Raw genomic sequence first — 20804 nt, 5'->3', positions numbered from 1 at the left:
CATCTGTCTTCTTAATGTTGTTTCCCGAAATTATTTTCCACTACATTCAGTTTACAGTTTATTCAGTAATTTTACTTTATGGAGATACAAACAAAAGATGGGTGTCTATTGCTACTGAACTATTTCATCATGCGGTTCCTGTTTCTCTTGCTGGCGGTTCAGATGATGTTGCTCAAAGGCCACCAAGAAAGAAGCTATATGCCTGTGACTATAAGAGAGAAACATGCACAAACGGTTCATTGTTCCTGTACTGAAGAAAAATAACGTGTCATTTGCAGTCACTCTGCCCACACCTCACTTGATATCTCCTCCCTCACCAGTGCCAAATACACAGTAATCTATTGCCCTGAGATGTCAAATTCCAAGAGAAGGAAACTGAAATGTCATACCTTCATTCATAGCACCATCTCATGGAACTATTTTTTCCGGATTCTTGGGAAGTTGAAATATTTCAGAAGAATATCAGGAACTGTTGTTTTAGCTTGTTTGGTAAGTAGATAATTGCCTTCCAACTCTACACGTTTTTCAGGAAATGATGTGAGTGTTGTATTGTTCCTAGATGGGGGCAGCAATGTTTTTTAACAAGGCGCACATACATATATGTATTCTTTTAAAAAAAAGAAACAAACACAACAAGACCATGTAGTCTTAAGTCTCTGAAGCTGAATCAGACTTTCTGTAGATAAGACTTTGTCCCAGACAAATTGTTCATGCGACTGAAAGTATTTCAGACGGCATGCAAGCAACAGGAAAAAAAGAAAAAAAGAAAAAGCACCCCCAAAACAAAACCTATTATATTAGACTAAAAAGGGTCGTTTATACAATGGGATATCAGCTACAACCAGAACGTGCCTCTGGGACAAATCAGAACTTTTCTATGTGATCCAAACAAACAAGGCATTATGAGTAATAAGAATGAGAATTGTGCAAAATTGTTTTCATCTTAAAATGGGTAGTTCAAAGGAAAATCATTTCAGTAGGGATATTGGGACAATTATAGTTCAACAACTCAATTCTAGCTGGGTAACTTTGTATGGCATGCCAGCTGGTCATCCAAATCAGAAAACTGATTTCGCTCATTCTTGTGATGTCATTCTTGCGGTACAGAGGCTACTGAATTCTTCCTGTACCAGATAATGTGAGGAGCCCCAAGTCACATGGAAAGAGCCCACACTGCAGCTCTTTGCATGCCAGCATTGCCTTACTTTCTGGTACAGTATGATACTGCAGTGCTAACACCCAGCTCCATTTCTCCATTCCACACATAAAGCATTATGTCATGCACTCAGTGAAGCTTATTGATCCACTATATGTAGGACTGTATCCAATGAAGTCTTCCCATCAATCCAAGAACTTCTTCTAGTGCAATAGAACTTCCCCTTCTTCTCCTCTCCCTGTTGTCCCCCATCTGCTTTGGAGGGTTGGGGGAACTCTCAGAACGTACTTGAGGGGTGTACGGGGTGGGGTAGAAGTAGGGGAATGTCTGCTGCACAAGTAGAAATCCTTCTGCTAATGGGTTAACTTGATTGAATACAATCCAAAGTTTTTTTTCAGATTAGAAACTGGATGATCTGGCCCTCTGACAGGAGTCATTGCAAGAACAGTGCATGAATATGTGCTGCTTGTCAAAGAGGAGTAGTAACTCAACTCCTGCATTATTTTCTCAATGTTGCAGAAGCAGGTCTAAGCGATCATTAAATCCCCCTCAAGAAGCAAGCAGCATTCTTTTGTGTTGAATTGGTAGAATCTTAAATGTGGGTTAAAGTGAAGTAAACTGTGATGTGTCTAACCCTAGTCTCCTGTGGTCATGTGAACAAATGATGACCGCTTGACATCCTGCTCCTGTACATTTTTATCCAGAAGGAAGTCCAATTGGTTTCACTAAGACCCACTCCCAAATAAGTTGGCAGAGAATTGCAGCCTCCCTGCAATTGCAATTTTTGGGGCTCCTCCCCCCAGACCCCTTCAAGGATGCTCACAGATCCCTGGCTGCAAAACAGATCTTGAAAGGATGGGGAACACATATTTTACCGAGCCTTCCGTTGTGAACAATGTAGGAATGAGCACGGATATTGTAGGAAAGGGGCAAGGAAAACAATTAATTGAGAACAGCTCATGCAGAGTGAGGAGGAGGAGCCAGTTGGCAAAATCCATAGACTTCACCACTTCAGACTGTAGGTGGATGATGTAGAGAAACAGAAGTGCAAACAAGCAAATCACCTCTCAGTGACACTCTTCACTGGCCAGAGGCTACCAATCCATACCATCAAAAACACTCGAGTTCTGGTTCTTTATGCTGGTTTTAATAAGCAGAATCCCTTCTTTCTTCACGTGTTGCTTCTCTAGGGTCTCTCATTCAAGGTCTAGAAAGCAGGCTGCACAATATCCCCAAATAACTGAAGACTAAAGTTAGCAACAACAGGCAAACGTAACCTTATCCTAGATTACTTCAAGACAAAAAAGCACCAAAACAATGGTATAAAGATGTTCTTAAAAGGAAGCTGAAATGGGACTTCCTTCTAAGCAGTGCTTTTTTCCTGGGGGTACTCAAGGGTATGCAGTACCGACGCCTTTTTCATTTTCTAGAAGAGAAGCACTGCTTCTAAGTAATGTTTGAAGGCTGGGATGTTAGAACTGGTGTGAATGCAGATAAGTACATCTCAGATGCACATAGTACCTTCAATGCTCATACTGACACCTGCTGGTGAGCAACAAATCCTATAACAATGATATCAAGTGACTGTCAGCAGGCTGAGCAATTTTCACAAGCAGACTGATCACAGTCTGTTTTCTTCATAATTTTTCATGTTTTTGCATAAAAGTGTTGAGCAAACAGTAACAAAACAAGAAACAGCTTCCTTTACATTGCCAGTAAAAGTCACAATGAAATACCAGACTTTATTGACAGAATACAAGGACATGGTTCATCTAGGGTCATTTGCCCAGTAGAAGCATCACTCCCTCCCACAGCAAATGCAGAGGGGACTGATGGTGAAACAGGACCACTGGAAAACAAACATGGTCCTGGGAAATCCCAACATCTTATGAATAATAATGGGGGGACGGTACAAAACTTTGAGAGTTTTGATCACTGAATGCTGAGTTTCAAGGGGTGGAAAACTTAAAACTAGGGGAGAAGAAATGGAATATTGTGGCATGGCTGGCTGGACAAAATAGAGCAACACTCTATTTGCTACAGGTTCCACTTGTCAGCTATAACACTGAACTATAACTGTGTGCCAGTCCATATCCCAAATTGTTGTATTCTGTATTTGTCTAGCACGAATTATCTGTATTGACAGCAAATAGAGCACAAATGAAGAATGATGTGTATAGAAACATATAATGCTTATTGCCCTTGATTCATATTTGCTGGCAAAAGAGCTCATTCACATATTTTCTCCTCTTTCATTTCTCTTTTTTCTGTATATGTTAACAGTCTACTTATCTAAACGGTGTAACATGTGAGCAGGCAATTCACAGCATTCAGGGGCAGTGACTTCCATATAAGCTACGATACCGTGTTTCATTCAACCTTCTTGAGGACTTTAGTTAAGCATGAATTTTTCAATAACCTTGGAAACAGTATTAAAGGTTGTTATGAATGTTTATCAGCTTTTGTGAACTTTCACACAACTCACATACTCTTTTATATTTGTAGTATGCCAATACTTCAATAAAGGCAAGAGATCATTTATATAAAATACTTAATACTTATTAATCAAAGATGTGTACAGCTGAGTTTTAAAAATGTCAGCATGTGTATTCTATTTGGGTTTTTTAAAAGCCTACAAAAAGGTAAATATTATATAAAACTGAATGACACTAGTTTATTAAAACAAAAACAAAAAACTTGTTTGCTTTTACAATAATCTTGAAAGATAGGTAGACCTGTCACCTCTATAAATGTTGGATAAGAAACTGAAGCTGAGACAGAGATGTGCCCAAAGCCTAAAAGCAAATCTATGGTGGAGCAGGGATAAAACCCAGCAATGTTTAAAGTCTCTTTCCCTGAAAACAAAATATAAGATCAAAATAACTATCACCGAAATAGGCGTTACAGAGCTGTACTAGTTGTAATTAAAGCAGAAGCAGCCAACACGAGTCCTATAAATGAATCTGTTTTGCAAGTGTTAATATTGCCTACTTGTGTCTAAAAGATTTTAGGAACCAAACTATGTATCAGGTTGGATAAGAATCAATGATTTTTTAAAATAAAAAATCTGTTTTTTAAAAAAATTGAATTGGATTTTTATTTAAATTGGATTTTTTAAATAAAATGCTTTTAGAGGAAAAATCTTTCTGAAGATAGTTTTCTATTTAAATTACATTATAGTCCAAAGGCTTTTCAAGAGGAAATAAGGATTTGCTTTAAGTATTTCATGTGTGCTAAAACTCAGTCTAAGGTTGTTGGGTTTTGTTTTGTTTTTAAATTGTTTAACCACATATTTAACAAACATGGATACATATGCTACAATGTTATTGTTTTAGTTAAATAAATTGTTTAAATTGTTATTAAGGAAATGGTTATTTTTCTCCTTCCAATAAAGTACAGCAGAAAAGTTGTCCAAATATAAACAGTTAACTTATTAAACCTCACAATAATTTCATAATTATCTGTCTATGTATTTCTAATAGCATAACCAAATCAGTAATTTTTGATATAACTGTAAAAACTACTCTGAAAATTTATTATTCCAAAAAACAAAACCTTCATATGGTTGTAAATACTAAGATTATACCAGCAAGAATGAGTCTTTCTGTAAAAATAAAATAAAATCAAGTCTTACTGACTAGTGATTTAAATCGTGATTTAAATCGATTTGATTTAAATCAAATCCACCCTGCTATGTATATTTTAGGGTGTAGTATCAAACACTCTTGGAAGTTACCGTATTTTTCCTTCTATAACACACAGATTTTTTCTTCTAAAAAGGAAGGGGAAATGTCTGTGCGTGTTATAGAGTGAATGTGTGGTCCCTGGAGCCAAATGGTGCGAGGGGAGGCAAAAAAAAAGCAGGCAAAAATCGCGCGTCTCCTAGAAGGGAAAGCTGAAAACAGGAAGTGGCTGCTTTCCTGCATTCTGCCTCAGGGTCTTACTGCCCACCCACCTCTGTTTCCTTGCTGTGTTTGCTCAAACGGAACAAAGAGCAGGGAAAGCCCCTCCCCTCCAGACATGCAGAGGGGAAAACATGCAGGAGGGAGAGAGAGAGAGAGAGCGTGCGAGCCGGCTGGCTTGGGTGGGTAGGTGAGGGAAAACTTTTGCCTTCCTTTCCTCCCTCCCAGTTATACCCCTCTCCTGCATTCTTAGCCAGCTGCTTCTCTGCACACCCCTCTCGTGCTCCTTGTCCGTTCTGTATTTTTCCTTCCCTCCCCACTTAAAATGTGGTTAAAAAGCATGGATCCACATGGATCCTCAGGATCTTTGCATTGGGTCACCCCAAATTCACCATAAGATCACATAGCATGTCCATGGCTACAGCCTGCCCCCCAAAAATCACGCACCCACTGTTGTCTGGGGCTGCAATGGTGCAAAAACGTGGTTAAAAAGCATGGATCTACATGGATCCTCAGGATCTTTGCATTAGGTCACCCAAAATTCACCATCAGATCACATAGCATGTCCATGGCTACAGCCTGCCCCCCCAAAATCACGCACCCACTGTTGCCTGGGGCTGCAATGGTGCAAAAACGTGGTTAAAAAGCATGGATCGACATGGATCCTCAGGATCTTGGCTTTGGGTCAGCCCAAATTCACCATCAGAGCACATAGCATGTCCATGGCTACAGCCTGCCCCCCAAAAATCACGCACCCACTGTTGCCTGGGGCTGCAATGGTGCAAAAACGTGGTTAAAAAGCATGGATCTACATGGATCCTCAGGATCTTTGCATTAGGTCACCCCAAATTCCCCATCAGATCACATAGCATGTCCATGGCTACAGCCTGCCCCCCCAAAAACACACACCCACTGTTGCCTGGGGCTGCAATGGTGCAAAAACGTGGTTACAAACCATGGATGCACAGGGATTCTCAGGATTTTTGCATTGGGTCACCCCAAATTCACCATCAGATCACATGTCTGTGGCCACAGCATGAAGCACAAAAATGATACATCCACTGTTTCATTCAGAATGTTTTTTCCCTTGTTTTCCTCCTCTAAAAACGATGTGCGTGTTATGGTCAGGTGCGTGTTATAGAGCGAAAAATACGGTATATCAGGTACTGAGTTCAAAGAACCTGTGTTAAGACTAAGAAATGAGGACAGAGAACCTTGTCTGTTAGGTTCCTTTGAAAATTCTACCAACCATGGGTGGTCAATTTTGACCCATTTTAAATGTTGGCTGTTAAGTTGTGGGTGAACATATCAGACAGCACAGCGATTCTTCAAACAGCTCTTGCTTATTCACAGGCCAGAACAGAACTGAACTGAACTGAAGGGTTCAGCCAGCCTGCTTATATAGAGCTCCACTACAACGCAACTGTAACACTTTCTGTAACTATCCAATCACTGAACGTCAGTTTCAATCACTTATTTGCATATGTGGACCTGAGTGAAAACTAACATTTTAACATGACTGCTGATACCAAAGATGTTGCCGGCATAAGAACTCTTGCCAGTTTGCACATACATATTATAATGTGCCATGAGATCTCATGGCAGTTAAAATCTCTGCCAATGGTTGGCTGAGCTGCTGTGCTGTCGCTGAATGTCCACAAGCATTTTAAATACTGAGGGAACGAAAATGCAGACAACAGAATTTTCAGAAACTGTCCGGCTTTTGTGAGGGAAGTGAAAGACTGTTTTGGCTCTTCTTGGACAAAATGCCTTTAGAGACAGGATGAACTTTATTTCTGGTATGGGCAGACTAAGGGGAATGATGCAAAGAGGTTCTAGGAAGTTTGAAAGACATGAAGCAGGGAGCACAAAGGCCAAGACAGCATAGAAAAACTGGATTCATTTTGGCAACTGATTAAAAATTGAAATACAAGATAAATGTCAAATAAATTCCAAATTGGCACATATTAATTTGTTACTCATTTATTTTTGTTTTTCTCTAAACTCGGAATACATGCTGGTGGAGGTTACCTAAGGAGGGAAGGGTGAAGAAAGCAAATGAGCAGCTCTTAGTTAAATCTGTTTTTAGTCAAAGTCAATTGTTGCTCACATAAAACAAACTAAAATCTCATCACAAGCCCAAAACTGTACAGCTTATTTCCTGTAATACATGGAGTGTCCCTAGGCTTGTTCATTGGTTCCTAGAGCCTTAATATTCACTGGGAGTGGAGGAATTAGTTTGCTGTATGTGAGTAGCTATTAAGTGTCCAGGACCTGGACTAAAAATAAATGCCACTTTAGACAGACATAGACATAGCCTAACAATGGGGGCCCTTTTTCCTATTTGTCTGAAATTTGGCAGGTCTGATCCCTTGGAGGGGTAGCAGAATGTCTGAAAATTCAATGCCAATTGGACAGAGAACACAGCACTTACAGGCAGAAGAAAAGCAGCTTGGACTCCCATTGAGAGTAACAGGGGGAGCGAAGGAAACAAATGAAACAGCAAATTAATAACAAACATGATTGTAACAAATGACTCAGAAATGAACGAGGTTCCTAAAGAACAACCATGGATGGAGTAACTTTTTTTCTCTCGCAAGAAGCAGGAATATGAAGTAGGTAGAAGAAAATGCATATATCATTGATTTAAGTTGGGAAAATGTATGTATCAGGCATGGAGACCCTCCAATCTATGGAATAAATTATGCTTGGAAGGGGTTCTAATTGAGCACACCTTGGGCACATCATATATACCTGCTTTTATATATGATGTCAGGTAAATTTGCAGCTGCCAAGGAACAATAGAGAGCATTAAAGTGCCCTACAGTTGTTCCTTGAAAGCAGGGCTTTCATATGGCGTTTTTAAAGTGTGACCTCCATCCACCCAGGAACTCTAAAGTCCAACTGATCCATGCTAAAAAGTGGGTTCAGCTGAGTTCTTTTGCAGGTTTGATCTGAATCCAACCTGGGCATGCAAAGTGGGGGAGGGGGGAGGTAATCTGATGTCATGGTAATGTATATTGATGGGTGGGCAACCACACCTACCTGTCAAAGTGCCCAGGGCAGGAGTGAGGGGGAAGCTCAAGCTTTGAACTCACTATCCTCCAACCCCTGGTGTATATTACTGACACGAAAGATGAAAGTACTATGCAGGTAAGGAAACTGGATGGTTAATAATTAGAGTGGCTGAAGGAGGCAGGATGGAGATGGCAAAGGGGTGAAATCAACAGTGAAAACCAAGGACTGGGGGCCAGATCCGGCCCAATCGCCTTCTAAATCTGGCCCACAGATGGTCCGGGAATCAGCGTGTTTTTACATGTGTCCTTTTATTTAAAATGCATCTCTGGGTTATTTGTGGGGCCTGCCTGGTGTTTTTACATGAGTAGAATGTGTGCTTTTATTTAAAATGCATCTCAGAGTTATTTGTGGGGCATAGGAATTCATTCATTATTATTTTTTGCAAAATATAGTCCGGCACCTCACAAGGTTTGAGGGACACAGTGGACCGGCCCCCTGCTGAAAAAGTTTGCTGGCCCCTGGTGAAAAGCAATGAGCAGTGGAAGTGGTCATGAAGAAAGTAGGACAAGGGAAGCACCCAAATTAGGCACAAGAGGGGCTGTGATCTTTTAGCAGACAAGGAGTGGAAGGAAAAAGAGGCTCTGGGTGTTAGAGAATTGTGAAGCCGAGATGTAAGGCAGTCATTTCCAGATAGTGAGAGACTAGCAGCTACATCTTCTGGGAAGTTCTGCTGCTTCTGCTGAACCCAGATGTGCAAAGCGCTAGGCATTTCCTTTGATCCCTTGCCTCAGAGCTATAAAACCCATGAAAGGGTCACACAGGTGGCGTCATACCTTAAGTTAACTTCAACAGAAGAAATTATTATTTAAAAAACACACACCAATTTCTGAGTTACAAAAAGTTGGCATTTGCTCTGAAGACCAACAGAGAGTTAAAAACCAAGAGCGACCTTCTGAACTGCCTCAAATTCAATTCTATAATAAGCCATGCAGATTCTTAATTTACTTCACCACATCAGTGAGTTCACAGACATCTGAAAAACTGCTTTGCATTAATTTCGTTAGAGGTTCTCCCCGCCCCCCTCGCAGCGTGTGAAATGCTTTAAAGTCATCCATTTCCCCTCCTGCCCCCCCACCCCCAATCCACAAGAGAATTCACAACATTCCAGCATGCCTCAGTTGCTGGCAAGTGCTCTTTTCAGCCCAGGTACCTGATGATGATTGATGAAGCTGTCAGCCCTACGGTAGTGGATAGAGCAGCTTGGCAGAAGTTCAGTGTTATTGAAAGAAATCACAAATACTTATTCCATCTCCTCTGCTCACTTTAATCACATTATCAACAGGCTGCCAGGATGGAGCCTTGACACTAAGCCATACATTCACACAGGCAACCATTGTTGGCCATCTGCAGTTGCAACACAGATAATGAGTAATTTTGTTTTACATGTTCCTATTTTATGCACTGCCTAGCTGTTAAAATAACACTTGATCTTCCTGTTCCTCACTTAGCCTGCCTTGGCTTTCATCCTGTTATTAATGAATTCTTTGAAAGTTAGGTTACAAAGGACTAATCAAGGAGCTTTCCCTCCGTTATTCTAATACTTAATGCAGATTAATCACAGTGAAGACAGGAGCTCATCATGCTCCATAATACCATCTCCTTGTAAGAACACAAATTGATATGTGAAGTTGTTCATCTCGAGCAAAAGTTGCTCACATGCAGTGCTCAAAAAAGTAGTAGTTGTCCCCTATAATGCTGGATAACAGGAGGAATAATACTTTTGAAAATCTCAGGTTGTCACCCATTCTTGCTATTCTATTTTTTTTTTAAAAAAATTATCAGTTCTTCTGAGAGATCTTTCAGATTTCTTTGTGGTGAGCTTTCTAGCAAAAAGTCTGTCCATAAAGCTCAGAGCATTGTACTTCTATAAAGTTGTAGCTTTGGAGGATTTCTCAAATTAAATTTTCACCATCTTCCTTGTTCTGAAAGCCAAGGTATAATTGTGAAAAAGCTCATTTGAATTCCCTGCATGAAGAATAGGATGCATTTACAAGATGAATGGTTGTACATAGAAACAGAGAAACTAATTTAGATTATCATGAGAGAGAGAATACTGTTTATGTTCCTACGTAGACTTGGGTTTGTTTTTTTTTAAAAATAACACTTAACATAAATACCTGCCTCAGACAATCAAATCCTATCTTAATTTAGAAACTCCAGTTTATGCTCCATGTACCCTTCACTCCTCCCTTCATATGAGTGGGGAAACAAGCCAGGAAACTTCAGTTAACCATAAACTTCCAGTTATGTCTGGACCAGGAAACCATGGTTAATGGCTTCCAAGCAAGCCAGGCCACAATGAACCATGTCCATGGAGTTAAAGTTGGCTTACAAATTCTCACTTATTTGGGAGCCATTAAGCATGGTTTCCCAGTTCAGACACAACAGGAAGCTATGCTTAACTGTGGCTTCCTGGTTTGTTTCTCCACTGAAAGGAAATGGGGAGCAAAAGGAGTTAGTGTGATGGCACTGAGCTTGTGAATATCCTGGCTTATTAAGCAAAGGCTTGATCATCTGAATGCCACCAGTATCAGAGCCAAAGAGTAATTACAGTAGCTATAGAGCCCCTCCCCCCCCAATTCCTTGTTATTCCTGCTATGCTATTTGAATTCTGGTACTTCCTTGGTAACCCTGAAATTGGAAGATGCTGGAATAAGAAGAAAAGCAATACTGCAAATGAGGAGCAGTCTTACTGAGCATGAGAGTTTCTTAAAGAGTGTGTTTGGCGAGGTCTTTTTCCATTGCGGCATACTGCTCTTTGAGGCGCTCCATCGCTTTGATGTGCTCTTCGTCCACAACTGCTTTTGCGTTCTGCTGCTCCTTCACAAACTCCTCCCACAGAGCTCTGCGTCGTGTTTCACCAGCCATTAGCTTCTCAGTCTGAAGCTGAGAAGGAAAAGGACGTTACAAAAGAAAACATCCATGCAGTTTAGGTTTCTAACAAAAAAGATGACAAGTAGTTTACAGGGCAGACCTGGTGTCACTGTTAACAAGGCAAGAATGGAAACCAGCTTTCACTATAACAGGGGCCCTAATACTTTGCCACCATCATGGGTGAGAAAACAACTGCCCAACCATGTTTTTGCTTCAGTTTCTCCCTGCTGCGGCTTGCTTTCATTCTGATTTATCCCCTCCCCACCACAATTGCTATTTGCTATCTGCTAAATCTAGTTTGTGACTTCCCCTTGCACTACTGCCTTTTTTCTTATACTGCTGCTATTTGTAAATTGGATGGTGCTGTTTCTAGCGCTTTTCCCGTAGTATGTGCAATTGTATACAGGCAACAACTAACACATGACTGCGCATGCACACATCGCCGTAACCCAGAAGTGGTTGGAAAAGGGGGCAAGGGGTGAAAGGGGCTTCCACATACTCCGCCAATGCACGTAAGGTTCAGGAATGTAACCCCTGTGCAAAATGGTTGTTGCCTGTTGTACAGTGCTGTGGACAAATTGCTTTGGGTACTGTTGCAGAACAAGGAAAATTTAAGTAAATGAACAAAGCAAAATCTGTCTTTTTTAAATCATCCTATCAGACACTTTAAATTCTTTTTGTTTTAACATAAATGCCCAGACAGACACAGTAAGTGCTTGGCTATACTCTGGACTGGCAACGCTCAATATTTAACTTGAAACTTTAATGAGCAGTGCCAACTCCATTTAATAACCTCTCTTATCCAGTGCTGATAGCTAACTTCAGCAAAATGCATGAAATACAGCATTGCAACCACTGATTTTGATATGCTCCTTTAAAAAATAAAAAGTGACCCTCTATCACAGGAACTTTGTATTTAGTATTTGTCGCCCTCCATCTTAAGATATACACACATAAGAAATGTGAAGTGTAGCCAGGACACATGACTGTCTTGTTCATGTAGAATTAAGCTGCCCAATGACGCACATAAACTAGGGAAAGCCATCAATTAATAATTTTCAGCTTTCCCAGGATGGTGCAAAGGCTGGAAGGGAAATCTGGTGAGCAAACTAAAGCTGCTTCTAAAGAATTTTTCAGCAGTCCTTTCCAATTAAGGCATAAAGTGATACAAGATAAGACTGGCATAAGAGCATGGTCAATTCTATGGTTTGGGGCATTATGTTCAACATACATTTACCCCAGCCAATACTAACGCCTCACTATTGCACTATTTCTGAACATTATACACAAACATTATAAATCTTCCTGGCTGTGGATCTCCTATAGTCTTCACACAGTCGTCACCATGCTAAATCTAACAGATATATGAATAAATTGCTACCACATGTATTGACAGAAAGTGTCTGCAATCATGTCTGAAATAAGGATGGGGCTATGTAGAGGCATTGGCTGGCTTCTCGTTTTTCCCCACATTGTGGTTTTTGCATAGCACACACATGCACATCATGATTTGCGATATATTGCCAGGTCAAAAACTATGAAATTGATATCACCACATGGACTTCCAACCGAGATTACATATCAATACATTGCCCAGCTCTACCTGAAACCACCTCTTTGGGGCTTTCTTAACATGGTACTGTATTACATCTGCACCAATATTAACTTTAACTGTGGTTAGGTTCAAACTAGTGGCTGATGCCAGCGCTTGAAGTGGGTAAAGGTATACATTGGTGCAGATGCATCATGGCTAAAGGAAAGAATTCGCGTGTAAGCGAAGAGGAGGGAATGTGTGTACCTGTGGTAGACTCCCAGTATTTTAGCCAAGTTGAATAAATTGGGAATTTTACATCCATATTATGTCTGATATCATTTAACTGTTATCCATCATTTTCATATACAAATAGAAACATTGACTGTAGCTGCAGCCATCTTACAATGCAGCTCTATTACAGCCTAAAGAGCTGAACAGGTTGCCTATAATAGTGAAGTACAGAACTAACATGGAGAATTAACTTCTTGCACAGTTTTTCCTAATCCTGAGGTTTTAGAATATCTGTATTACAAACAAGCAATGTGCAGCCATGTGAGAGATTCCAGTGAGTCACATGTTCTTATAATATGGCCTTTCATTAAATAACATCCACAAGTATGAAACACTTCCATTTCAATAAGCTGTATTCATAATATGTTCAGTGTTTTCAACTAAGCAGGAAAGATTTACATTTCCATTCTGTTGGATATTTTTTGTTCCACGAAAAATAGGGATTTGGGTTTCTTTAACCATCTCTTTCCCCTTTCTCAAGCTGTGAAGGAAATTCTAAGAAAAACTTTCCACATACCGAGAAAGTGGAAGAGGATCTGGTAACTCTGTTATTTTTATAGTGCTTCTTGAAGACTTACTAATGGCGGCTCTCCACAACCTCTTTCTACATTTTTTGCAGCTATTCTGAAGGAAAGTGAGCTTCTAGAACCAACTTTTGTTTTACTGAAGGCTCTGCAGGAATCTGCAAATTTCTTGCACATTACCGTTTGGCAGTGTGGTGTTTGCCCATTCTTTTGGAAATGTCTGTACAGGAGGAGAGAAAGGGTTAATAGGTAGACCAATAGGAAAGCCCAGAGGCGGAGCCTACCTGTTTTTAAAAGGCTTAGCCAGAGGTTTAGACAGTTGGGAAAAAGCAGTTGGAAGACAGATGGAAATAGAGAGACAGTTAGTGCAGTTGGTTCTTGTGTGAGGGGAGGTAGAAGAGTTAGTGAGTCAGAGACAGGATAAAATAAGACTAAGAGGGTAAAGGGTAACAGCATTTCGAATGCATTTAAAGTTTAGTTGTGTTTGCAATAAACTACAATCTTCATTGTTAACTTGAGAACCCGACTGAAACTAAGTGTTTTACCAGGGAGGACCTGGTTGGTGGCAGCGGATTAGTGGTGTACGGGTCAATAGTCCATGAAACGACCGGGGGCTCCATACGAACGCCACAGGCAGTCTCAGGGATCATCAGTTTCAACACATGCAACATATCAGAGGTCTGCAGAATGCAAACTATGGATTGGCATTACAGTCATACGTCATGTTATGTCCGCTTCATGTTATGTTCTTTCAGGTTACGTTCTGCAGCGACCTGGAAGTACCGGAAAGGGTTATTTCTGGGTTTCGCCGCTTGCGTAGACGCACAAAATGACATCACGCACCCTTCAGTCATCTTTCCAGATGTTACACACACGAGGAGGAGGCTGTGGGGACTAGGGTGCTAGCTCCCTACATTGCTGTCTCCTTCCACCTTACATACTGTAATTTGCTCTATGCGGGGCTGCCCTTGAAGCTGTCCCAGAAACTCCAGCGGGTGCAGAATGCTGCAGCGAGGCTCCTCACGGGGTCTCTGCCATGGGAGCATATTCACCCAGTGCTTTTCAAGCTGCACTGGCTCCCGGTGGAGTACAGGGTCAGATTTAAGGTGCTGCTTTTGACCTTTAAAGCCCTTCACGGCCTAGGACCCTCGTACCTACGGGACCGCCTCTCCTGGTATGCCCCACGGAGAGCCTCAAGGTCCATAAATAACAACACCCTAGTGGTCCCAGGCCCTAAGGAAGTTAGATTGGCTTCAACCAGAGCCAGGGCCTTTTCAACTCTGGCTCCGGCCTGGTGGAACGCTCTGCCTCATGAGACCAGGGCCCTGCAGGATCTGATTTCTTTCCGCAGGGCCTGTAAGACAGAGTTGTTCCGCCTGGCCTTTGGCTTGGAGCCAATTTGATTCCCTCCCTCTCTTTTTTTTTCTTTTTCTTTTCTTTCTTTTCCTTCTCCTCCTGCGATGAGGCTACATTTTAATATTTTAATGTTCCATTATTTTAATGTTGTATTTTATTTTTGTTTTTAAGTTGTAATCATTCATCTTGTTTTTATTATTGCTTGTAAGCCGCTCTGAGCCCGGCCTTGGCTGGGGAGGGCGGGGTATAAATAATATTATTATTATTATTATTATTATTATTATTATTATTATTATTACATAGGGTGACCTGGAGAAAAAGCGAGCCTCTTGTGATCATGGAGGCTCTCTGAAACTTTTGGAACCCAAGAAAATCTAAAGGTCCAGAATGCGAGGCTGGGGGGAGCCTCCACAAATACAAGAGGTTCCTTGCTTCACTGTGTAGCCCTTAACAATCTGAAAGGCAGAATGGTGGTCGGGGCAGAGGTAGCATAGCTCCCCTTGTGTGTTAGCATGCTTTTCCAGTGACAAAAGAGCTGGTATGTACCTGGACAAAAATATTTAACCGTAAGGCATCCACTACTTAGCATATGCTAAAGCATTCATTAATTGGTTCACAACTAGTTGTTTCCTCCCTGGCTTATATGCTGTGTTGAATGCAGTATTATAATATAAAGTAAAGACTTAGCAGCAGAACACTTGCTGCTGAGATAGTAAGAACGAACAAACAAATGAACAAAAGAAACCACAAAATCCCGTTTACCATAGCAAAACCTAACTTGCTGTAGGTGTAGGGAAGGAAAAAGTAGAGAAGGGAAGATTGAAGGCACAGAACAATAATTCTGAAACCATGCAGTGTTTTGGTGCAAGGAAAAAACTACATAAAAACTACGTAGACTATCACCAGAATACCTTGCAGGTTAGACCCGGCATTAGTTCTTAACTAGTTTATTAATCCTTACCTTTCTTTCTTCCTGCTCTCTGCCCTGGAGTCTGTTGATCATTTCATTGGCTACCTGTACTGAAATGTATAGGTTACAATTGTTTCATTGGCTCATCTTAAGGGACACATTTCTGACAAGAGTTATTTAATCTCACTGCACAGAGAAGCTGTGGATCTTAACCATATTGTGGTCTAGTTTTAGCCAGGATGCCTTTTGACATGACTGGGTAAACTTTAAAAGCCACTGAGATTTTTGAATCAAGGTAGTCTAAATTCCGTGCGTACACATATTCTATTAATTTAAATAATCACTTATGTTGTATAACACTTTTTATGCTAAAACAAAATAAAAAAAATCCTTCCAGTAGCACCTTAAAGACCAACTAAGTTAGTTCTTGGTATGAGCTTTTGTGTGCATGCACACTTCTTCAGATACACAGTGAGGTTGATGGACTTCCATTTCATGCGGCTCAATGTGGTGCCTTCCATAGTTCCAGTTACAGATAGGTAGCCGTGTTGGTCTGCCATAGTCAAAACAAAATAAAAAAATTCCTTCCAGTAGCACCTTAAAGACCAACTAAGTTAGTTCTTGGTAAGACCAACTAAGTTAGTTCTTGGTGTGTATCTGAAGAAGTGTGCATGCACACAAAAGCTCATACCAAGAACTAACTTAGTTGGTCTTTAAGGTGCTACTGGAAGGAATTTTTTTATTTTGTTTTGACTATGGCAGACCAACACGGCTACCTATCTGTAACTTTTTATGCTAGCCATTGAGACATCTGGATCTATGCAGGATGCTGAAAAAAACTATGTAAAAATGTAATATTCGCAACCATTTTCTGCTTTAAACATGGCAACTTATAAATATATGGCTAAAGAGGACTAGAATTATCTCCCAGGTTTTGCTGCCTGTGTATATCTCCAGCCATCTTATCCTTGCAACTTCATACAGTGGTTTTTATTTTCCTACATTTATATCCTGTCTTCTTTCCCTTATGGGACCCAGGGTGGCATACACACGGTTCCCAGGTGGTCACCCATCCAAACACTAACCAGACCCAGATTGCTTAGTTTCAGTAAGGTAGTGTACCTTTCAACCATACCATGGGATGTGTGTGGATGTTGGATGGTTCCTTCCAGATCCCATCTTGCTGCCTTACAGCCATGCAGGCCTAACTATGATGCACCAAATGCATGCAGCATTTGACATGGCCACCCACTGCTAGCCTTGCTCAGAATGGAATGTTGTTGTTTTTACAGGAAATGGAAGTGTTAACAGCCATAACAAGGAGGGGATAGGGAGGACAATTTGTAAAGTCAGAGACTTCTTTTCATGGTAGTATCTCCTACTGCTGAAAAGGCAAAGTGCTTTTAAAACTAAACAGCAGTTTCCCTCTACAATTAAAACATCAGGGAAAGCTCAGGATGGAAATATTCACATATTTATCTCCTTTTGAATATGGCCCATAATGGTGTGAATAAAAGGGCCACCTGACGGCTACTTTACATAAAGACTCCAACTTTATGTGGAGCTGTTTAGTGTCTAAGAATCCAAACACTTTGTAAAAGGCATAGAAGAAAACCCATAATTTCTAGCTTACATCTCACGAGAGCTTCATTTAGGTTCCCTTGCATCATTTGTTCACACTTTGGCAGAGTTTGGTCATTTGTCTCAAAAGTTGTGTTCTTCAAGTTTTCAAGAACCCGCACTTCTCGGAAACCACGCTTTTCCTATTGAGAAAGTTAAAAAGGGGGCATTTCTATATATTCCACAAGGTTCATTTGCTGTTATTTAGATGCTATCTTGAAGTTAGTAAATGGACCTTCCCTTTAAAAATGTTTTTAAACAATACAGAATATCTAGACCTTTCTCACTTAATGCTTCTAAATGTTTATGGAGCACAACCTCATTATTAACACATCTCATTTTTCAAAAATGAAAAAAATGAAAACTCAAAGTTTTGCTTTTGCTCATTTCATGAACAATTCTTAACAGAAACCAACTGGAAGCTATCACTAAATTCAGGGTCCGCACACCCCTCTGCTCTGGCCATTCAGCTTGAGGTTTTGCTGCCATCTTGTGGAAAATATATTCAACATTTAAAAACAAGAAAACCCCAAAGGTATCTAGTTAATATGGGAAAATATAGATTTGATTACATTATAGGTAATTTTAAAAGATGCTTTCATTTTTCAGACAGGCTATGAAAATCAAGAACTTAGTATTATTTCCTTGGGATAATTTTAAATGTTGCAGGTATGGGAAGTAGATTCCCCATGAATGCTCTCAAATGCCTATTTCTTTGCACCAGTTCCTCCTCCTTCCCTGCTGGCCTTTTCCTGCTACTGCTATCATTTGTTCCTTCATGAAAACATGGAGAGAGAGAAAACTAATGTGGTAGTTTCTTCTGTTAGAAACGGCAGCAGTGACAGTATTAAAGACAGTGGCAGGAGACAAGGAGAGGTGTGTCTTTCCATCTGGGTGGATCTTAAAGGGCAGATAAACAGTAAGGCCAGAAGCCGTACAATCTGATCTTTTATTAAAAAGTAAAAAGAAAAAGAAAAATCACACTAATAGTCTTTGTGTTTGTAAATGAAACTACAAGTTTTAGATGCTTTGGAACACTGCCAAATTATGATTTCCATGCTTTTAAAGATCTGGTCCCCAAATGTCAACAGCTGGCATTTTCAACAGAGACAGAGTCATGAGCAATGCAAACATCCAAAAGCTGCAGATAATCTATTCCATACTTACTTGTCAAAAAAATGCATACGAAAGAAAGATAAGAGGGCAGAAAAAACAAGAAAATTTACAAGAAATAAAAAGGAAAGGAAATGAATAAATTCCCCTTGAAAAGAGATAATGAAACAGGATATCAAGATGTTGCAAACGCAATCTTCAATGATAATAAACCAGGAAATAGAGTGGAAAATTAAATGTTTAAAGCAGAAACAATTTGAACAAGTCAGGGAAATTATTGGCTTGGAAAATAAAGAAGAAACAAGAAAAACCCTGCATTAATGGAATAAATGTAGAAGATAAGAGTTGTGGAAAATCCGAAAGAAATAAGAAATCTTCAATGGTATATTGGGCAATAGATATTGGTAATAATATAGAAATGGATGGGAATATTTATGGAATGTGGACATAAAATTTACAGCAGGTTATAGTTTAAGAGAAAACTATATGAAATTGCTATATAGATGGTACCTAACACCTAGTAGATTGGCAGTAATGTATAAATCCAAATCGAATATGTGTTGGAGAAAGAGAAAGAAGGTACCTTTTTTCATATGTGGTGGTCTTGTAATAAGGTTAAAGCTTACTGAAAAAGATGTTTAAGATAACATTTATTTAAAAAAACAGAAGCTTTTCTTTCAGGAATTATATGATCAGAACTACCTAAACAGTATAGAAATTTATTTATGTATGCAACCACAGCTGCAAGAATGTTATTTGCCCAAAAATGGAACAAAGAAGAGGTCCTGATGAGAGAGGAATGGATACAGAAGTTAAGGACTACACAGAAACGGCAAAACTTACTGGAAGAATAAGAAATCAAGATAACAATTTTTTTTAAAGGAATTGTAATGGTTTATTGAGCATTTACAAACAAATTGTAAACAGATTAAGACACTGGCAGGATTAATGTAAAAACCTGCAGTTTCAATATATATATGAGATATATATGAGAATATATAACAGAATATGTTGAGATAATTTGGAGCATGCAGGAAGATGGAAAGAAATGGAAAGAACCACAGAAAGAGGGAAAAGGAGTCGGGAGTATGAAATGTTAACAAGCTGATTGAATAATTGTTGTAATTTATAAAAATATTTACTTGTCAAAATGATGGGCTTATTATTTATAAAAAAAGATTAACAGCCATTCATGAAACATTTCTCTGAAATCTGAAGATGACTGTACTTTATTTATTTATTTTTAAATTCTTTTTATTAAGTTCTTTTTTAAAAAAACAAAAACATACAGAATAAAGGAACAAAAACATACAAACAAACAACAAAGAGAAAAAAAAGAAGAAAAAAGACAAAGCAACCCATAAAAAGGAAAACAAATGGAAAACAAACCAACATCAATTTATAACGTAACATTGACTGACTTCCCTCCATCTCAGTTTTGGGCTATATAACCACAATATCTTTCTGCGGTATCTTTTTACAACCTCTCTCTATACATCGCAGGCTTTATGTTACACCTACTGTGATTTTAATATTTCCTAAATTTGCTTCTATGTATGTTATGAATTTGTTCCAATCGTTAATAAATTTTACATTTTTTTGATGCCTGATTTTTTGTGTCATTGAAGATGACTGTACTTTAGAACTATCCCTCCCCCATTTACAAGGTAAATTATTTCAAAATATAGAATATCAAACCTACTTCAAATTCTTTAATGAAATAACGAATTTCTCCTTGAATAACTGGTCTGTGATCCAAAAGTCTGGAATATATTTCTCCAACATCTATAAGAAAAGTAACGAGATATGTTCATGATAAATAAAACAAGTATGCATTATCAGGGACCTGCAAGAAATCATGGTGGTTCTTGCCTCTCCGATATTCTCTCTCTTCTAACCCCCAAACTCCATCTCTTCTTTTGGCAGGCCACTTCTTCCTTTCTATTGTACTTTATCTTTTTCACTCTTTTTCCATTAGCTACATGGAGGGAACAGCCTTCAGGATGATGATGAAGTAGTTTTGCTATACTTGCTGCCTTATAGTGAAATAATATTCGTCATCACGGTCTGCCCCTAATATCAGTCCTGGATGAAATATGGATATATCGCCCAGGCCTAGTTCCAAGTTTGAGTGCAGTAAAACAGCCAATGAATTACAGTGGTACCTCGGGTTACATACACTTCAGGTTACAGACTCCGCTAACCCAGAAATAGTACCTCGGGTTAAGAACTTTGCTTCAGGGTGAAAACAGAAATCGCGCAGCAGGGGCGCAGCAGCCGCAGCAGCAGGATGCCCCATTACCTAAAGTGGTGCTTCAGGTTAAGAACAGTTTCAGGTTAAGAACGGACATTTGGAACGAATTAAGTACTTAACCCGAGGTACCACTGTATATGAAGCCTGGGCTGTATCACCCTTAAAATGCCTTCCCCTTGGCTAACAGAGGAG

At 39.6% G+C, this 20804-nt stretch overlaps 1 protein-coding gene across 7 annotated transcripts in view; it reads right to left on the bottom strand.

Annotated features, from left to right (window-relative positions):
* The window catches only part of BLOC1S5 (biogenesis of lysosomal organelles complex 1 subunit 5), a 35690-nt gene that overhangs the window by 12327 nt on the left and 2559 nt on the right, over positions 1 to 20804 (bottom strand). For 2 of the 7 annotated variants that reach the window (XR_014566321.1, XR_014566322.1), the window contains exons 2-7: positions 20061 to 20143; positions 17259 to 17388; positions 15677 to 15735; positions 10830 to 11022; positions 2221 to 2363; positions 390 to 555 (exon numbers count right to left, since the gene is read on the bottom strand). Coding sequence is in view for 2 of the 7 variants with exons in the window: in XM_083747459.1 (XP_083603585.1) it covers positions 10846 to 11022; positions 15677 to 15735; positions 17259 to 17388; positions 20061 to 20143 (449 nt within the window). In the remaining 5 variants the exon portion in view is untranslated. Of the gene's footprint in view, positions 1 to 45; positions 209 to 389; positions 556 to 2220; positions 2364 to 9376; positions 11023 to 15676; positions 15736 to 17258; positions 17389 to 20060; positions 20144 to 20804 lie in introns of those variants that run through there. The other 5 variants (XR_014566320.1, XR_014566324.1, XM_083747459.1 and 2 more) reach the window with 5 other exon arrangements.

Source organism: Podarcis gaigeae (genome assembly GCF_964106915.1).
Source record: "Podarcis gaigeae genome assembly, chromosome: 7".
Taxonomy (NCBI): Eukaryota; Metazoa; Chordata; class Lepidosauria; order Squamata; family Lacertidae; genus Podarcis; species Podarcis gaigeae.
Note: the sequence above shows the minus strand (reverse complement) of the source record. Positions and strands in the feature narration are given on the sequence as shown.